General features: G+C 40.1%; 1 protein-coding gene across 2 annotated transcripts in view; it reads left to right on the forward strand.

Moving 5' to 3' along the window:
- PDZRN4 (PDZ domain containing ring finger 4) overlaps positions 1 to 19,894 on the forward strand; it is a 183,065-nt gene that overhangs the window by 120,709 nt on the left and 42,462 nt on the right. For both annotated transcript variants that reach the window (XM_040343868.1, XM_040343867.1), the window contains exons 2-4: positions 2,744 to 2,997; positions 3,877 to 3,979; positions 17,806 to 17,904. In XM_040343868.1, the coding sequence (XP_040199802.1) occupies positions 2,744 to 2,997; positions 3,877 to 3,979; positions 17,806 to 17,904 (456 nt within the window). The remainder of the gene's footprint in view (positions 1 to 2,743; positions 2,998 to 3,876; positions 3,980 to 17,805; positions 17,905 to 19,894) is intronic.

Raw genomic sequence — 19,894 nt, forward strand, 5'->3', positions numbered from 1 at the left:
CTTCTTTGATCCTAAATTCCCTCCTCAATCACTGGGTTTTAGTGGATTTTTTTCTGGCACAGTCTGGGTCATGCCATATTATTTCAATGTATTAATTTTTAATGACCTGTGTATATGGGTTTTGGCTTGTGTCGATGGGCAAAAACAACTTATTCTTAGGCGTATTAAGATTACATTTGAAATCAGTTAAAGGCATTCTGAGATCTTTCAGAGTTATCTTGATGGATACATTTATTTTTCAGTTGACCTCATTCTAACCTACATTGACCCTCTTTTAATTCACATCAACCTGCTTCAAGCTGTTTTTGAATTTCTATCCACTTACATGGGTAGAGAAGCAGTCCTGACATGAGGAAAAGCCTATCAATCCTGAGCTTATTGGCAATTGTCGCTTCTGCAGAATTTTATTTTCAAACTATATGATGCTGTTTTAGATACACTATGTTCTTCAACAAAAAATAGACACAGGTGTATTTTTCTTCATTTACAAGTGAGGGGACCCCTAGTTGTCATCACGGTCATCAGAACTAGCATCCCCATTGGAAGATTTCCCCTCTATTACTGTAACCCAAACTGTGGGATTTTCTCCTAATTTTACTCTCGATGATAATGGTAAATAGTCTAAATAGAGAGGGTGAATCGCCCTAATAGAGGCACAGACAGCAATAAAAGGTTACAAGGTAGTGTAATCTCTCTTCATTCTATCTTAAACAGAAACAAAAAAAGTTTTGCCTTTACTTACACCTTATTTTCAACTTATTAATTTCCCTTAGCAAAGCCACCTCCTCTAAATTAAAAATCTTTAATCAAACCCATGTTCACTTTTAAGTTACTTGATAATGTAATTTGGGAACTGGAAATTTTTAACTCAAGAAACTGACTAACTCTTTCTAAGGAAAAAAGCAGCTGGTGAAAATAGCAGTTTTAGGCAAAACATCACTTAGAAAATTCACATAAATCTAATTTATTGATATAAAACGTCAAAAGGGAAAATATCTCTTTACAGACATCTATATTTTATCAAAAGAGAACACACATAAGAAATGAATTCACTATAAATTCAAAACTGGCCGCAATTTCAAAAATAGTGATACAAAATTATAAATTCAAAACTGCCTGAAGTATCAGCTTGTAATGAATGAAGCCCAGATACAATGGAACAGGGAGACAAAGAGCTTGTGTTTGCAAGCATAAAAAACAGTTTGTATTATAAAAGAAAATGATCATTTGACACTCTGTAGGCTAGAAACACTGTTTCATTGCCTATTTAGGGCAGGGTGACAGTTTGTTTATAGGGTGATCCACCTTAATATCACTTATTAGACTGATGCCAGCCACTAACCCTGGATTTACATGCTGGCTCCAGCAGAGACCATGTGTGGACAGGTGAGTATAACTGGGATGGGTTAAATAGGTGTTTAAAGACAAATTGGCACATTACCCACCATGATGAAAGTGACAGAGTTTTTTAAATCTAGCTCCAGGCAAATAGCTAGACACAAAAATGTCCAAAAACCAAAGGGATGATGCACAGATCTTCTTGCTTAGATGATGATTTTTGACATTATTGCCCTTTCTCAAGTTCCAAAGGACAGTGAAGCCTGAAACGATTGTTCTTTGTTCCTTTTAAAGCGGGGGTTCACCGTAAAAATGATTTTCTAACATTACATTGACATGACTCTCGACAATGACAGTATGCCGTTTTTTTTCTTTTGCTGTACATACCTCGTACAGCTATTTTCTTCCCTGGCTTCCGGGTAGTGAATCCCGTGGGAGTGGGCGTTCCTATCCAGCAGGTGATTGACGTGATGACAAAAACTACCTCCCCCCGTCGCATAAGGAGCTTCACGAGTTGCCGAAAGAAGCCGAACGGCGAGTCGGCGCTATACGGCGCCTGCGCACCGACGTTTGGCTTCTTTCGGCAACTCGTGACGCTCCTTATGCGACGGGGAGAGGTCGTTTTTGTCATCACGTCAATCACCTGCTGGATAGGAACGCCCACTCCCGCGGGATTCACTACCTGGAAGCCAGGGAAGAAAATAGCTGTACGAAGGTATGTACAGCAAAAAAAAAAAAAACGACATACTGTCATTGTCGAGAGTCATGTCAATGTAATGTTAGAAAATAGTTTTTAGGGTTAACCCCCGCTTTAACATGTACATTTGAATAAAGACAGAGAAAGAAGATCTAGGCTTCACTCCTTTCATTTTTGAATGTCTAAGATTATGGACATCTGAGAGACCTGCCCCCTCAGCCTTCTACCATTAGGCCCAGATGGGTGAAAAACCTTACAGGGACAGGTCTTTTAGGCCAGAATTTGGATGCTAAATATTATCATTTCAATAAATACTTTGAAAGATGAGACGTCTTCAGAGTGTGACCTTTTTTCACAATCTTCTTGGAATGTACACTGAGCTATACATGTGCAGTTTAGTGTACATTCTTGACACAACTTGATGCCAGATTGAATGAACTCTTGTGCACATGCCCAAGAGTTAAGTCATCTTCCTCTAGCCAATCAAGACAGCAGAAAACTTGTCACCTGGGAGAATATGTCAGCTCTGGCGAGGAAGCACACATATGTTGCATCGTTGGAGCAGAGGTGAGTAGGGTAATTTTGGACTTTGAATAAACACTTTCTAGAATGAAAATGACATCATAGTAAATTAACTTAAATTGATTTGATTGTGTCTGTATAATAAAAATCTGACTTTTAATGTTATAACTTTTGTATTTTTTACAGGTTAATGGAAAAGATCTTTCAAAAGCAACTCATGAAGAAGCAGTCCAAGCCTTTCGCAATGCTAAAGATCCAATAGTCGTCCAGGTTTTAAGAAGAGGGCCCCATAACAAAGGCCATGGAAGTTTACAGGAAACACACCTTGTGAATGTGAGCACCCAAACAGACATCACATTTGAGCATATCATGGCTGAAGCCAAACTCAGACCATCTACTCCACCAGTTCCTGATGTTTGTCCATTTCTTCTTTCAGACAGGTATGCTTTTTTTTTTCTTTTTTTTGCTGTAAAATATCTTTAGTCAAGACCTAGTTAAAGTGTATACCTAATGGGGTAAAAAACATAATGAATAAAATAATAAGAACCTTGATCCTTACTCTGTTAATAGCATCTTTGAACTTTTCCTTCTTAAAGTCTAATAAGCACTAACAGCTACATGTGGCCACACAATCCAGCCAACATCTTGGTTCCGGATACACTTAATCTTATTTGACTTCATGCAGCTTTTCCCCATCAATAGAGCCATGTTGAAGGGTATATGACACATCCTGTGTTCCTAAAATCTATCTTGAAAATGAAAAGAAAGATGATATTCTTTTCCTAATCAATCTTTGCCTCCTGGACACCATGTAGAGATTAGACAGATAACACAAACTTGTAAAAGAATTGAGAACGCAAGCACCACATCAAGCCATTTACTTCCACTCATTGTACAAGAAAGTATTTTCAATTTATTGCAAAGTGTACTTCTGTATTTATTGAAGTTATTGTGTCCACTATTTCCCGAATATAAAATGTGGACATGGCTTCATTAGGAGACAGGCTGAGTTTCAAAAAGACAGATTGGAATCCTGCAGCTGCGGAACACTGCCAGCCCTTTGTTATGAATGTACTGCTGTATTTCTTTTGATTTGGTGCACAGATCATTGCCTGGAATCCAATTTAAGCTATGAAAATGACTACTCTAAGTGTGCAGTAAATGAAAAGAAACATATCTTTTTGTTCAGTGTTTCTTTAGATTAGCAACCCATCCTAACCTCTTGAAATGAGAAAACCGCAGATAAGTTTGTCATATTTTAATTAAAAAGAAGAACATTGTCTCATCTGGCCTTCTTGCACCAATTTTTCCCCATATAGCTGCCATTCTCTTCATCCAATGGAGCATGAATTTTATGAAGGTAATGAGTATCTTTCCAGCCTGCCTGGTGATGGTGATAGAACAGAAGACTTTGAGTACGAGGTGAGATCATTTTTCATTATGGCCGATGGTTCACATTTCTCTGCTGGCTTAAGAGATCTCATTAATAATTATGTTTACATGTTTTATTTGCTGTGTCTAATCACGAAGCGCCCAGTGTATATCTGCTTTGTGTCAAAACAAACAAAATTGCCTTTGCCATTTTTTATAATGGCCTACTTATAGTCTTGGGTTTCAATACCTAAAGCCTCTTTTGTTGATCTGTTTTGCAGTAATTATGGATAGCGGTGTGACTAGTATAATTTCCAAAGCTTGTTTATTTGGGTGCTAATAATGAAATAGACTTTTACAAAATAAAAAAGATAACTCATTGCAAAAGAGAAAATTACCTCTGTGCAATACATTTTCCTAAGTTTATTCACTTAAAGGCCTTGCAAGGACAGTAAAATACCTGTTGACCTGCCAAAAATGCACTCAGTTACTGTGGAGAGATATTGTAAAATGCCATGCCCAGTTTCCTTTGCTAAACTAAAACATATCCCTCATCAGCTTCACAACATAGTCAGACCTTTTCTGTAGTCCAGGATAATGCTGACTGGACTCCTTGAGATAAGAAAGACAGTCTGAACAGGACACAGGACAACTCTCAATTTCTGAAGTGGCCAACAGGTATTTCTTTTTAGCTGGACAGATATAATACAGTTATTTTCAGGCAACATTTGAGGCCGCGTACACACGACCGGTCCATCCGATAAGAATGGTCCGACGGACCGTTTTCATCGGTTCACCGTTGAAGCAGACTGATGGTCTGATGTGCGTACACACCATAAGTTCAAAAACCGATCGGGTCAGAACGCGGTGACGTAAAACACACAACATGTTGAAAAAAACGAAGTTCAATGCTTCCAAGCTTGCATCGACTTGGTTCTGAGCATGCGCGGGTTTTGAACCAATGCTTTTCTGTACTAACCATCGGTTTGGACCTATCGGTCAGCGGTCCATCAGTTCGATTTTTAAAGCAAGTTCTCCAATTTTTGTCCGAAGGACAAAAGACCAATGGGGCGTACACACGGAGGGTTTGGACCGATGAAACTGAACTTCTGTCCGCTTTCATCAGTTTGGACTGATGGTGTGTACGCGGCCTCACAGACCAAAATGGATCATCCACAGCCTTTGACTCTCTGGGGGTGATTTACTACAACTGGAGAGTGCAAAATCTGGTGCAATTCTGCATAGAAACCAATCAGCTTCTAACTTAAGTTTGTTCAATTAAAGCTTTGACAAAAAAAAATGGAAGCTGATTGGTTTCTTTGCAGAGCTGCACTAGATTTTGCACTCTACAATTTTAGTAAATAAACGCCTCTATGTACAACTATGCACATTTAAAAAGTCGGAATTCCTTATCTGCATACTTGTTCTGGTCAGTAATTCAAACCATTGACACAAGATGGTCATAATGACAGTCAGAATACATTGTCAGCAATGGCAACCAGAAAATGACCCAATGACTTTGATGATTTTTACTTTTTTAGTTATCAAAGTTGAGTGCCCAACACCATTATATCAGTTCCATTATGATTATGTTGTTGCTGATTACTGTGTTTCCCCGAAAATAAGACCTACCCCGAAAATAATACCTAGCGTTATTTTACAGGAGGGTTGCATTATAAGCGCTACCCCGAAAATAAGCCCTAGTTTAAAATGCTTGTAGAATCCTATAATCCACTCTATTAGGCCTTGTACACACGATAGGTTAACCAGAGGACAATGGTCTGATGGACCGTTTTCATCGGTCAAAACCGATCGTGTGTGGGACCCATAGGTTATTTAACCATTGGTTAAAAAAAAGCCAACTTGCTTTAAATTTAACCGATGGATTCCTAACCGATAGGTCAAAACCGATCGTTAGTAGGCACAACCATCGGTTAAAAATCCACGCATGCTCAGAATCAAGTCGACGCATGCTTGGAAGCATTGAACTTCATTTTTTTCAGCACGTCATTGTGTTTTACGTCACCGCGTTCTGACACGATCGTTTTATTAACCGATGGTGTGTGGGCGCGACGGACCGTCAGTCAGCTTCATCGGTTAACCGATGACAATGGTCCTTCAGACCGTTCTCATCGGATGGACTGATCGTGTGTACGAGGCTTTACAGTAGTATATAATGTACAATATATGTGTTTCTGTAAGATAATTGCGGGGAAGAGCAGCTCTATAATGAAGGTATTTGGCACAATTATATTACAGAAACAAACACATTGTACATTATATACTACTGTAATAGAGTGGATTATAGGATTTTACAAGCATTTTAACTCAGTTCACGCTGGGGATTCCTGACAGGCAGGGAGAGAGAGGGGGAGAGAATACAGCACATTACATGGTAAGACCTACCCTCAAAATAAGCCCTACTGTGTCTTTTGTTGCCAAAATTAATGTAAGACCCGGGCTTATTTTCAGGGAAACACAGTAAAACAGTTATCCTATTTTAGCCTATGGTGAAAAGAAGATACTTAATGGAATCTTTTTCAGAATAGGTTTCCATACACCAAATTGTGAGTTAACATGAGTTGTTTTTCTTCTGAACATTTCACTACATGCTCACCAAACTCATTTTAGCCTTATGCCTAGTACACACGAGAGGATTTTGATCTCATGGTTGTACTAACCATGAGATCAAAATCCCCGCGGAATTCCGTCCGCGGTGACGTGTCGCGCCGTCGCCGCGATGATGACGCGGTGACGTGCGCGACGCTGTCATATAAGGAATTCCACGCATGCGTCAAATCATTACGACACATGCGGGGGATGGATTCGGACGGATTGATCTGGATCTGGTCTGTACAGACCAGCGGATCAATCCGTTGGAATGGATTCCAGCGGATAGATTTCTTAGCATGTCAAGAAATTTTTATCTGCTGGAAATCCATCCCCGGGGACAAAAATCCGCGGAAACAGATAGCATCACACAGTTGCTGCAGATTTGTCGTCTGCACATCCATGATGCAAATCTCTCATTCCACCACATCACAAAGGTGCTTTATTGGATTGAGATCTGGTGACTATGGAGGCCATTGGAGTATAGTGACCTCATTCTCATGTTCAAGAAACCAGTGGTGAGATGATTTGAGCTTTGTGACATGGTGCATTATCTTGCTGGAAGTAACCATCAGAAGATGGGTACACTGTAATCATAAAAGGATGGACATGGTCAGCAACAGTACTCAGGTAGGCTGTGGCATTTAAACTATGCAAAATTGGTACTAAGAGGCTCAAAGTGTGCCAAGAAAATATCCCCCACACCATTACACCACCACCAGCCTGAATTATTGATAAAAGATAGAATGGATTCATGCTTACAGGTTGTTTATGCCAAATTATGACCCCACCATCTGAATGTCGCAGCTGAAATCGAGACTTATCAAACCAGGCAATTTGATTCTCACCTAGGTGAGTTCCACATTTCAGCCTCCGCTTGCAGCCTCTTAGAATACCAATGTCACATATCCAAGGAAGCAGCAGCTTCCACACAGAATGGAGGTCTCATGTCATCAGAAGGAGGGTTTGCAAGAACTAGGAAAAGACAGCTGGTTCCTGTTGACATACAAGAGAACATATGTGGTGTGTGGAGGGGTGTGCAATAGTGGAGGGGGAATTAGAAGAGGACAACACTGGATTGGATGGGGTTGTACGTATGTTTTTTCTTAGTTAAACTAGCAAAATGTAAAAGACTTAAAGATCCACTTTAGGAATTTGTTTGAGCTGTACGTGCACCAGGCTGTGCTTGTCTAAAGGAATTCAATAGGATTCAGAACTGATGATGTGCTGTGTACTACATTCAGCAAAACCCTATACCCAGCTGGTAAGAGAGACTCACTGGCAGGGCCTATCCACCCTATACGCTCACTATGCAAGCCGCTTAGGGCCCCGCAAAGCTGCGGAGGGCCCCCCAAATTACTAGTGGCCCCCGTCTGGTGAGAAGTCATTTTCAGCCCCTCACCCCGCTTCTCAACTCGCTGGCTGCATTGGAGAAGAGGTAAGAAATCAGCACCCCCCCACTTCTCACTTTAATGTAAGATGTAATTTCCGACAGCAGAACACCCCCTCCCCCCGCTTCTCAACTTTAATCTTTAATGTGACATGTCACTGTCGGCAGCGCCCACCCCCCCCCCCCCTGCTTCTCAACTTTAATGTGACCTGCAATTTTGCTTAGGGCCCCAGGGAGGTCAGGATCGGTACTGCTCACTGCAGTAGCACAAGTCTCATTCTGTGTAAATTACTTTACAATCACGGGGGGTCGTTTGAACCTTGTACTATATACACTGTGGTGAATAATAAGTGACACCCACAACAGGTTTATATAATAGTGTTATGCTGAGATTTCTTTTGTTGATGGCTCAGCTGGTGTCATTTCAGTTAGTTACAGTGTTACTAAATCCAGGACCCTGCATCACTATATCTGGTCTCCCACAGTACACAATGCAATTATTTTTGTAAATATAAACTGCTAAATACCTTTTCTCATCACCTTTATATATCAGTCTTGTGACTTCTATTAGTGTCTGGTTAAAACTTATATGAGGAGTTTTCATTCTGCTCTGACTGTTCTATAAGCTTGCAGGACCCCTGACCCCCTATCTGGACAGTGCTGTGTGGATCACATGCACTCTTCCAAGAAAAAAAAAACCTCTACAATTGCATACCAAACTGAGCATGTGAAGAGTGCCTCCAAAGGCTCTGCCTTATCCGGAGATAGATTGGGGACAGTGGAAGAAGGGGGGATCAGAGAAGACAGGATCATACAGCCTTTTTTACATAATGCAGAGTATTACCCCTTTAGGTTCCACAGTGAGTATAACAAGCATACTTTTCTGCATATAAATGCTGATTTTACTGTTGTAGGTTTAGTAACATTTTAATGGTGAATATGCAGAGTGACACTGCAGTTAACCTTTGACACACACACAAACTCACACATCATAGCTGCCACCCTGTGTTTAACAGAGACACTCACAGTTCACAGCATTTGCTTTTGCATTTCTGACCTTTTAAAATAAATGTCTGTATTACTCACTGCCATGCAATGACAGGAATGTAACACAGTTTACAATGCAGTATCACCCTACAGAGGCAAAAACTCTTTTAATTTCTTATTAGATCATTAAGAAAATCAGCTTAAAATGATTGTAAAACAATAAAATAATAACTTTGTTAAACTTACTTGCTCTGTGCACTGATAATGCACAAAGCGGCCGGAAACCTTCTTACAGGTCCAAGCCAGACTGTGTGCATCTGTTGATATACACAGCTCGGCTCAGACCGACCTCCTTCCTCCTAACAGGATTTGATTGACAGCAGCATGAGCCAATGACCCCTATTCTCTCACAGATTACTGTAATTAGAGGAAGAGAGAGCAGTGCTCCTGCACTCGACACAGCACTGGATCAAAATAGGACTCAGGTAAGTATTAGGGGAAGTAAGGGTGCAATTTACCCAAGGGGCACATTTTTAAAAATTGGCCCGCCTTTAAAACCACTGTAACAAGACACACATGGTGTAGTGTGAAGACTCTATCACCCTTTGGATGATTCTTTTATGGACATTCTCTAGCATTTGCATCGTATGGATTTGGGGCACTGAATTTCTATTTCATCCTTTGCACTTTATTTGCTGTTATTTAAGCGTCTAACTTATTGGTATCTTTTTGTTTTTTCCCAACCATTCCCCAGACTGTTTTACAACCTGACCATTTACCACAGGGCTGCATTAAGAGCCTTTTGAGGACTTTTTCTAATGGAGTTTACAGCATCTCCACTTTTAGCATGGACTGTTTTAATTGTAGTTTATGGTACTTCTGTTTCTTTCATTAAATGTGTCTTAAAGACATGGTGGCATTGTGTTCAGTATGACTCCCATATTTTCCCAATACAGTTTGGGGTCCATCAGACCTCATTATCACATTTTGACACTTTAAATGGAAGCTGCCTCCTGATAATTTGTGATTTAAAGACTAATGGAGGAATAATTAGTCGACTAAGCCCTAAGGGTGAAACGCATTAGGGGGCGGTCCTAGACAAGGGCTGTCCACATCAAGTTTGTGAATAATCAAGTTCCTTCCCAGTAAATAAATCAAATCACTCTTCATTGGGACTTTGACAGGCGGTGAAGAAGGAATCATGTCACACAACTTCATAGCCTAAATTTAACCCTGTAAATGCCACACCTTGAATCAATTGCATGTGTTGGACATGACCACAGGGTGGTTGTGGTGCAGCTATATAGATTTGCATTAGTCGTGTTTGGCTGGGGAAATGCCCCTTAAATCTCACAGGCTGTTTAATTGTAGCCACTGCCATGAAACACAGGGTTGCAGATGCTGTATGTGTACAGCCCTGAACAGCTGCATGCACAGGTTCAGGTGGGCAGTTGAAGGGGGGTAAGTAAAAATGTGACTCAACCACCTGGTTTTACTGCCCTTTAGCCACATGAGTGAACAAAGCTTGAAAACGTTCCCTATGACATATCAACGATTCACTTTTTTGAGTTTAGGTCACTTTTAACTAGGCAAGGTATTCATTGCTCACTGACACCTTAAAAGTTCTATTGTTTTTATCTTTTAGGGATTTGATGTATTTTTTAGAGTCTTGCAGTCAAGGATGTGGTACCTGTAAAACCTTTGGAGCATGTAGAGTCTACTTAGTGTAGCCTCCTTCCCAGTTTTTCGGACGTACCATAAGTGATTGAAGGTGCTGATATATTGGAATACATTTTACCTGAATACTGTATAGCATAATAAGACTACTGTTATAAAAAAATAATATCATGTGATTGTACTTAATACAGCAAAATAATTTATATAAGATTGTTGTTTGGGTAGCACCTTTACAGTCTCATATTGGGTGTAAAGTATTTGTTATACTTCTTCTATTAAAAAACTCTGACAAAGGTTTAATCCAAAGTTACCGCTTTCCGCCATGTTTTACATGGGCTGTGAGATTTCATTTTGCCATTGTTAATCAGTTCATTGCTTTGCTATTACAAAGAAAACAGTGGCTCTCACTGAATCAATTAAGAACTAATAATACATCTTTGAAGACCATTTAGTTTTGTTTATTATTATAGTCCTACTATCTTGAAGATCTAAAGCCAGCTATAGACAGTTAAAATCTTGGCCGGTTGAGCAGGCACCAGCTGAGATTTGAACCATGTATGGGCAGTCTATCAACTTTGGTACAACCAGCCTGTCAGATTTTACATGCGATTATTAGCTAGCAGCTATTATAGCCACTAGCAGTAATCACTGTGTTCACCTAGCAGGGATGGATCCCTGCACCGCCGCTAGGAGAACACAATGGCTGTGCGGGAGGGATTCTCCATCCAACAATGATGTGGTTGCAGGAAAGAAAATCAATGGCTGGCTTAAAGCTTACAGTTTTATTGGACATATTGTTATCAGTAAGATGACATGCAAACTACTGACAGTAGTCCACATTTCATCTTCAAATATATCTGAAACTAAATGCATCCCGCTCCTAAAATAGCATACATAACAATTAGTGTTAATACTGTAACATGCTTGGATATTTTAAATGAAGGTATATTTTCCATGTAAAATATATTATTCAAAGATAAAAATTGATCAGATTAGGGCTTATAAAAATCGAATTATCTTGTTAACTGGACCATAAAATATGTGATGATTTCACTTCATTTAACATTTAGTAAGCTTTTAATGACAGATTTATATTGATTGATAGTAAAAATATAATTGACTCTTTTAATCTGATATGAACCCATGCTATCAGTAGATATACATATTATGGCTCTAGCATTTCCCAGGCAGATTTCCAGTGACCCCTATTGTCTGCTAATTGCTCTTCAGCGATCATTAATTTGCTGTCAGATGTCAGTATCCTGTAGCAAATTCACTGACTGACAGTAGCCGACACAGAGATACAGCTGTATAATAGAATCACAGTAAGCCTTTTACAGCACTTTGTTTGGGTTCCAAATATGCCATTATCGGCTAATTAAAAATGATTTAATTCTGCATAGTCTGTATCAGTAAATCAACATTACTTTGTATGGTACATGTCATGTTGTTTAACATGTTGTCAAATATTTGCCTCTTTGCTATCTTAAAGTTTATGCCCTTCCCTAATCCTTTTTGGCAAATTCTTTGCAAAGAAATAAACGTCAATGTAACGATCCTGCTGTAAAGTAAGAATGCTTTCAAAATGACAGGTATTATCAATTTACAAAATGCACAGTGAGCAAACAAAAGAAACCACCGTTTGGCTTCAAACCAGCATCAATTATTCTAGGTACACTTGCACACAGTTTTTGAAGGAAGTCGGTTGTTCCAAACATCTTGGAGAACTAACCACAGATCTTCTCTGGATGTAGGCTGCCTCAAATCTATCTGTCTCTTTATGTAATTCCAGACAGACTAGATGACGTTAAGATCAGGACTCTGTGGGGGTCAAACCATCACTTCCGAAAAGTCTTGTTCTTCTTTACTCTGAAGATAGCTCCTAATGACATAGACAGTATGTTTGGGGTCATTGTTCTGCTACAGAATAAATATGGGGTCAATCACACATCTCCCTTCCCTTTGCCTAATTTGATTTGGATTTCTCTTCTGTTCGTTTACTTTCTATTTTGTTGATTGCTAAAAAATAAACTATTAACACTTCTATTTCTGAAAGCACTCCTAATTTACAGCATTTTTCACATCTGTCTAAAACTTTTGCACAGTGCTGTACAGCCAAATATACAGCCACACGTTAATTACTTTAAGAGAGTGAAGTGAGGCCCTGTACACACGAGGAGACATGTCCGATGAAATCGGTCCGCGGACCGTTTTCATCGGACATGACTCCTGGGATATTTTGGTCTGATGTGTGTATACACCATCAGACCAAAAACCCCTGCGGACAGAGAACACGGTGACGTGGCGATGACGGTGACGCGGCGACGTGCGCAAACCAGGAAGTTCAATTGTTTCACGCATGCGTCAAATCAATTCGACGCATGAGCGGGATTTCGGTCCACTGGTTAGACGTACTAACCAGCGGACATGTCCGCGGACCAGTTTCAGCGGACATGTTCGACCGTGTGTACGCCGCCTAAGGCAAATTAATCAGCTCACTTTAGCCCCCCCCCCCCAGTAGCACATAGTCATCTTCTCATTTCCCATCCACTGCTCCATTACACTATCAAGAGCAAGTAGTATTTCCCTACACTTTGGGGTATGGTGAGGATGTCAATCACTCCTTTCCTTTAACTTGACAACACTGGTGCATGATGATATGCCCAGTGCTATCACATGTGAACAAATAGTGAGTCCTCCATGACTTGGGGCTTATACAGAGATTCCTCTCAAGGCTCCCACTGGTTGAATGAAGCATCAGTAGATTAAGGAGAGATGACTATGAGCTTCTATGGAGAGGGGAATTTAAAGGGGTTATATACTCACCCTGGTTCCACTGATGCAACAACCTGACAACTAGCATTTTCTGAAGAGGGCAACAATGGCAACATCCTTGTTTTAAAAGTACAAGGATTCCTTTCATTTAAACAGCTTGCACTGGGGCACTCTTGTTTACATATATTTAGACCCTAATTTATGGAGATTTCCTCAAGGATCACAATTATTAACATAAAATTGTTTGTGAATATATTATTGGTGACACTGAATGCAGCTCAAAGCAGCGGATGCCAGGGCCTCTAATCAATGCAATTTCAGGCAAGAGTTTAAAGTGGTTCTAAAGCCAAAAGTTTTTTTTATCATAATGCATTACCCTCCAACCCCCCCCCCAAATACTTACCTGAGTTCTGCATCGATCCAGCACTGTCTACAGTAGCGCTGGTTCTCTCTCTTCCCTCTCGCAGGCCCAAAGACAGCAGAGGGATCTATTTGCTCCTGCTGCTCTCAATCAAATGCTGTGAGGAGGGAGCAGCGATGGGGCCAAGCTGTGCTTTAGACACACACAACCTGGCTTGGGAGTGAGCTCACTGTTGCACCAGGAAGTGACTTCCTATAGGGGTGCACAGAAAAGAGGAGGAGCTAAAAGTGCCAACAGAGGACCCAAGAAGAGGAGTTTTGGGGCTGCTTTGTGCATGTTTGGTATTAAAAAATATATATATGGCCTTTACAACCGCTCTAAGTTGTATTACTCTGTTGCTCTTGGATTGAAAAATGGGGCTCAATCCAAGCACATTCTTGTAATCAAAAACATTTGCCTTAGTTTTATGTCAGGTATGTAAACCTTCCTGGTGTGGATTCAAGGAGACTAGTTTTGCTGGTTGGAATATGTAGCATTGAGGAAGCAGGAGCCTGCAAGGCAGGTCTTCCTTAGGCTAAATCCATGTCAAAATTATTGATTTACCATTTGACAATAAGGGCCAGTAAAAAATAAAATTTGCTGTAATAATTATATTAAGACCTGGATTGCAAATTGAAAATGGCAAATGATGAATGGCTTTTAGAATAGACATTCTGATGAGTGTTCTGATGAGCAGTGAGAAAGCAGTGAACACCATCTGCTTTTTATGTATGCTACCACGTTTTACAGAACATGCTGATAACCCATAAGGTTCTTATGGACATTATGAGTAAGCAATTTGAAATATGAAATAGAATATAGATCTCACTCATTCCTTCATTTATATATTTTTAGTTTAATATAAAGTAATGTATTTTCCCCAGTGAACATACCTGCCATGTGATATGCCAATGCTGGGATTGAAAAATAATACATGTTCCAGTTCCGTGGCCAGAGCATTAACTTCATCTAGCACACAGAATTGATAAACACAACATCTTTTTACTGCTCTGTGAGCCATAACTACTGGTTGTAGGTTGACATCAATTCTGATTTGTCCCTTCTCTCTTCATTCAAAAAGTCGTGCCATTCTCAGCCTGTCATCACTGATAAGTGATGAGACACAAGGCAATGCAATTTTATTTGAGATTGAAAAGCTTTCAACACATTGAACCAATTTACTGTTTTGCAGTCTTGTTTGGGCATTATGTTGAGCTGTTTCAAATGTGCACTTCTTATCTTTAATTAATAAGATTTAATGTGATAATAAACAAACAAATGCTTTAACATGAAGTAAAGCTGCATCTCTGATGTATGAAGACCAGTTCTAAATGCAGGCATAGTTTTAATAAATTAACGAGAAGCCATGCTGATGTCACAAGGTTTCTCCATCAAAGTCTGTGAGACAGGCCATACAAACAGGAGAATGGTGAAACTGGAGGTAACAATGTTAAACATAGGATTTTTATTTTAGAGTGTGTGTATCTGAATTTTTCTAGTTACTATGTTCTACAGCCAGGAATTTTGTCTTGTTGACATCTGCAGTTACAGTATATTGTTTACATGGCTATCTGGCGGTTCTAGGTGTGTTTGCTACATACTGTTTTTTGTAGTTTTTTACTGCAGCTCTATGAGAATATTTAAGATGACATTTGGCCTGAGAATGCCAAATGGGTTGCTTCTAATGATATCTGGTGTGTGGACTTGCTGGTTTAAGTATGAGCTCAGAGGTAGGGCAAGACTACTGAAATTCAGCAAAGTATTGCCAACTCGTCTTACTTGCCAATATCTGGTGCCGATGTTATTGCCTACCTGTCTGGCAAAGAGAACTACCATACCAAAGAATGAAGAGTGAGAAAAACACTGGATGCAGCTGTTCTCTGTGGCTACTGCCTTGCAGTGCTGAGCTTGTTAACATGTTTATCAGCAAGAGGAGGGAGCTGTTGAGCAGAAAGTGTTTAATAGACTGATTAAGGTGGCACTCCACTGTAGGAACTTTAGTCCAGAGGAGAGAGACTCCACTGTAATCAAGAGCAATTTAACTGTGTTTGCCAGAGGGATATTGCCAGGAGGAGGGAAAAGAGGTGCATTTTCTTAAGCTGTACAGCTCTCCACTTGCCATGAGGGAGACTAGAGAGGGCACATGGCTGTCTAATGTGCACAATCACTGCTGAATATCAGTGACCTGAGCGGGATCTGGAGCACTGAGTTCAGGGGTGCTGACAACCAGAGTCGCAGGGCTGAGAATGGACTAATCACTGTGTGTGACTTGATGGAGAGCTGCAATATTGCTGGGACTGGTTTACTGCTGCTGTGGGAATTTACTATCTGCTGCTAGAGAGACTGAGCACTTTAGGAACTGCCCATACAGTGATCTAGTAGCCCTATTGCTGCCAGCATTCTTGACTGGGTCTATTCTCATGTGCACCAATGGTACAATTAGGTCCCAACGCTAGTCGGCTGAAGAGTTAGGGCTAAAGACTGCCTCTTTACAGCTGCTACACAGAGATCTTTGCTTATTTCCTATGCTAAAAGGTACTTCTCAGGTACTTTGTACCATATCCTAGCCATCCTCCTAGAGTGACTAGTTATAGTATTATTATTCACATTGCAGTTAATGCTTATATGCATTGTTTATTGCCAACTTTGCTGATTCATGATTTGCTCTCTTTGAACAAATATACACTTTGTTACTCATCTTTTATCCTGAGCTCTGTTAAAATTGTTTGTTACAGTCGTTTCATTTTAGTGTGTGGTTATAATTTTTTAGATATTCCTCCCTGCCCCAAGTGACAGTGTTAGAGCCTGGTGATTGGCCACATGGGCACCCATTGCTAAATAATAGGCACATGGGGGAGTGTCAGGTGTTCCCCCATACCTACAAGTGTTGGTTATTCCTTAAGGCTCTAGTGTGTGTATGTATGAATGTGAGATAGGGACCTTAGATTGTTAACTCCTTGAGGCCAGGGATTGATGTGAATGTAAAATTCACAGTGCTATATAAGTACCTGAAATAAATAAAGGGGGCAGACTGGGGGGTATTGGTCTTTTTCTGCAGTCACCTTTCCATATTCCTATTTCCAGTCAGGCCCTACATCCCCAACAATTGTGCTCTGTAACTCCTTTCCAACAAACAAGTTGGGAATCTTCTACACTTCCCATCTAGAATCATCCTTCAATTCCCCTCTGATGGTTTTGCCTACATGATTTTTTAAGTTTATTTAATTTTTTTATACCTATTTAGTTACATTTATTTTGAACTAGAAAGAAAATGTTGTAGTATTTAATTATTAAGTAAATAATATGGAGATTGTCTGCACTTTGACTAGCCTGAATGCTTCAACCATAAGTCAGTCTTGACAATGGAAAACAATGTTTGTCTTTGTTATAGATAGTAGCAAACTACAGTATGTTATATTACTCTCACATGTGTAAGAACTTAATTTACAGTATTCATTTACATTACACTGGTGCTTTTTGAATCATTGAGCCTTTCAGATCACTCTTTTTGATCTAACAATATATAGTTGCACATAGACACTGGGGAGAATTTTAGGTTCCTGTTTCTTACACGCAAATCAAATATCTGTACTGCAAAGGGTTTGTTTGGTAATCTTTTATAAAATCTATGCATGGTTTACTTGTCAAAAGTGTGATATTTACATTTACAAAGACAATTATTCCCTCGGATTTTTCAAGTGTGCTATATTTTGGCTGAGATAACAACCACTTTACAGTGGAGACTGACACAATTTAATAGACAGAACTAAGGTGTCTGATATAATTACGCCTTTGTATGAAATTATGTTTTAATGCTTTATGTAATCTGAATATAGTTGACTCTAAAAATGTAGAGTATAACGAAAATGAGCTTTTTAAGGATACATGCCTCAAAAAGTAAACATTTTATATAAAAAATGCAATAAAAATATATAAAAAGACAAAATATCTATCATGATCCAATGACTTAAAGTGCTTTGAAGAACATAGAAGGTTCACTGCTTAATAAGGATTTTTTTGTTATACCTTTTTTTACAGGAGGTGGAACTGTGCCGCCTGAATAGCCAGGATAGACTGGGCTTAACTGTCTGCTACCGGACAGATGATGAGGAAGATACAGCAATATATGTCAGCGAGGTAAAGAGAAAATGAGTGACGGTAATAAGGAAAGGTGGGAAAAGGGTGTGGGAGAGATCATCTATTATGCCTAGATCACAGAGACTAGGCATAATAAAGTATGTTATAAAGTACAACAATAGCCTGAGTGAAAAATGTATGAAGTGTTAATAGAAGAGTGCAGTTGTATGAAGATATGCATTGGTGCAAGGAATGAAAATAACTAAAAAGCCTTTATAGGAACAAATTCTGCATTTTGTTCATCCATGTAGTAGGTGTTATGGTGCACCTTTATGAGATCAAAATATATGCAGTAAGCATATTAGATGATTATATGACAATAAACCTAAACATTACTGGCTGATAACGTTTACTGCCATTTTCATATTGTCGTTAAATTCTTTTATTTATTAACCTCCCTTGCAGTATGATTGTGTCAGATTTTTGATGCTGAATGCGGTACAATTTTTTTGCATGGAAATTTGGCATTTTATATTTTAGGCCTGCAATTCTTAGGAATAACTCACTAAAATCTGCCCAAACAAGAGTCTAGTAGACATCCCGGGTATGATAAAGTTTGAAACACAAAATCATAAATTATAATATAATCAATAACTATAAATAATTATAACAAATAATATAATAATAATAATAAAAATTAATCAATAATGTAATCAAATCAAAAACACTGAAATTTGCTCAGTTGCAGAATTGTCGCTGTCATTACTTTTATTGTTTGATGACGAATTTCCCCACAAATCGCTATCGCTCAATTCTGCAAGTGATTCTAATTTATTATCGCTGTTTTCTATCTGCTCTAAAAGCACTTTTGACATAAAGGGACTTTTTGGTTGCTATGGACTAGGGTTGTCCCGATACCACTTTTTTAGGACCGAGTACAAGTACCGATACTTTTTTTCAAGTAGTCGCCGATACCGAATACCGATACTTTTTTTAAATGTGTCCCCAAATGCAGCCATGTCCCCCCACATATTGCAGCCATGTCCCCCCACAGATGCAGCCATGTATCCCCCCATCCAGCCATGTCTCCCCCCCATCCAGCCATGTCTCCCCCCCATCCAGCCATGTCTCCCCCCCATCCAGCCATGTCTCCCCCCCCATCCAGCCATGTCTCCCCCCCATCCAGCCATGTATCCCCCCATCCATTCATGTATCCCCCATCCATTCATGTCTCCCCCCATCCAGCCATGTCTCCCCCCATGCAGTCATGTATCCCCCCATGCAGTCATGTATCCCCCCATGCAGCCATGTATCCCCCCCATGCAGCCATGTCTCCCCCCCATCCAGCCATGTATCCCCCCATGCAGCCATGTCTCCCCCCATGCAGCCATGTAACCCCCCATCCAGCCATCGTCTCCCCCCATGCAGCCATTGTCTCCCCCCTCCAGCCATGTCTCCCCCCATGCAGCCATCGTCTCCCCCCCATGCAGCCATCGTCTCCCCCCCATGCAGCCATCGTCTCCCCCCATGCAGCCATTGTCTCCCCCCATCCAACCATGTCTCCCCCCATGCAGCCATCGTCTCCTCCCATCCAGCCATGTATCCCCCCATGCAGCCATTGTCTCCCCCCATCCAGCCATGTCTCCCCCCCATGCATATATATATTTTTTACATTAATCATTATGCGTGTGAGATTGTCACCAGTGAAGGCCGATTAGATTACTAATGTAAGACTTTGTATAATGCAGCGCAATATATGAAATGCAATCCCAGCATTGGAAATCTGCAGATCCATCGTAGGCTCACAAGACAGCTCTGAGTAACCTAATGGGACATAACACACAGCAACATACTGTACGTAGGCAGCAGAAACAATCAGCGCGACGTCATGCGCGCTGTCTGACAAAGATGCACAATTTACTTAGCATCAAGTTGGGATTCCAAATCTACATCACTTTGTAGGTTCCAAGACAGACAAGACAGCCCATCAGCATCATTACCCCACAAGACCCAGAGGCAAGTCTAAGTCCCCCCATGCAACCATGTTCCA

The sequence above is a fragment of the Rana temporaria genome, chromosome 3 (genome assembly GCF_905171775.1).
Source record: "Rana temporaria chromosome 3, aRanTem1.1, whole genome shotgun sequence".
NCBI classification, from domain to species: Eukaryota; Metazoa; Chordata; class Amphibia; order Anura; family Ranidae; genus Rana; species Rana temporaria.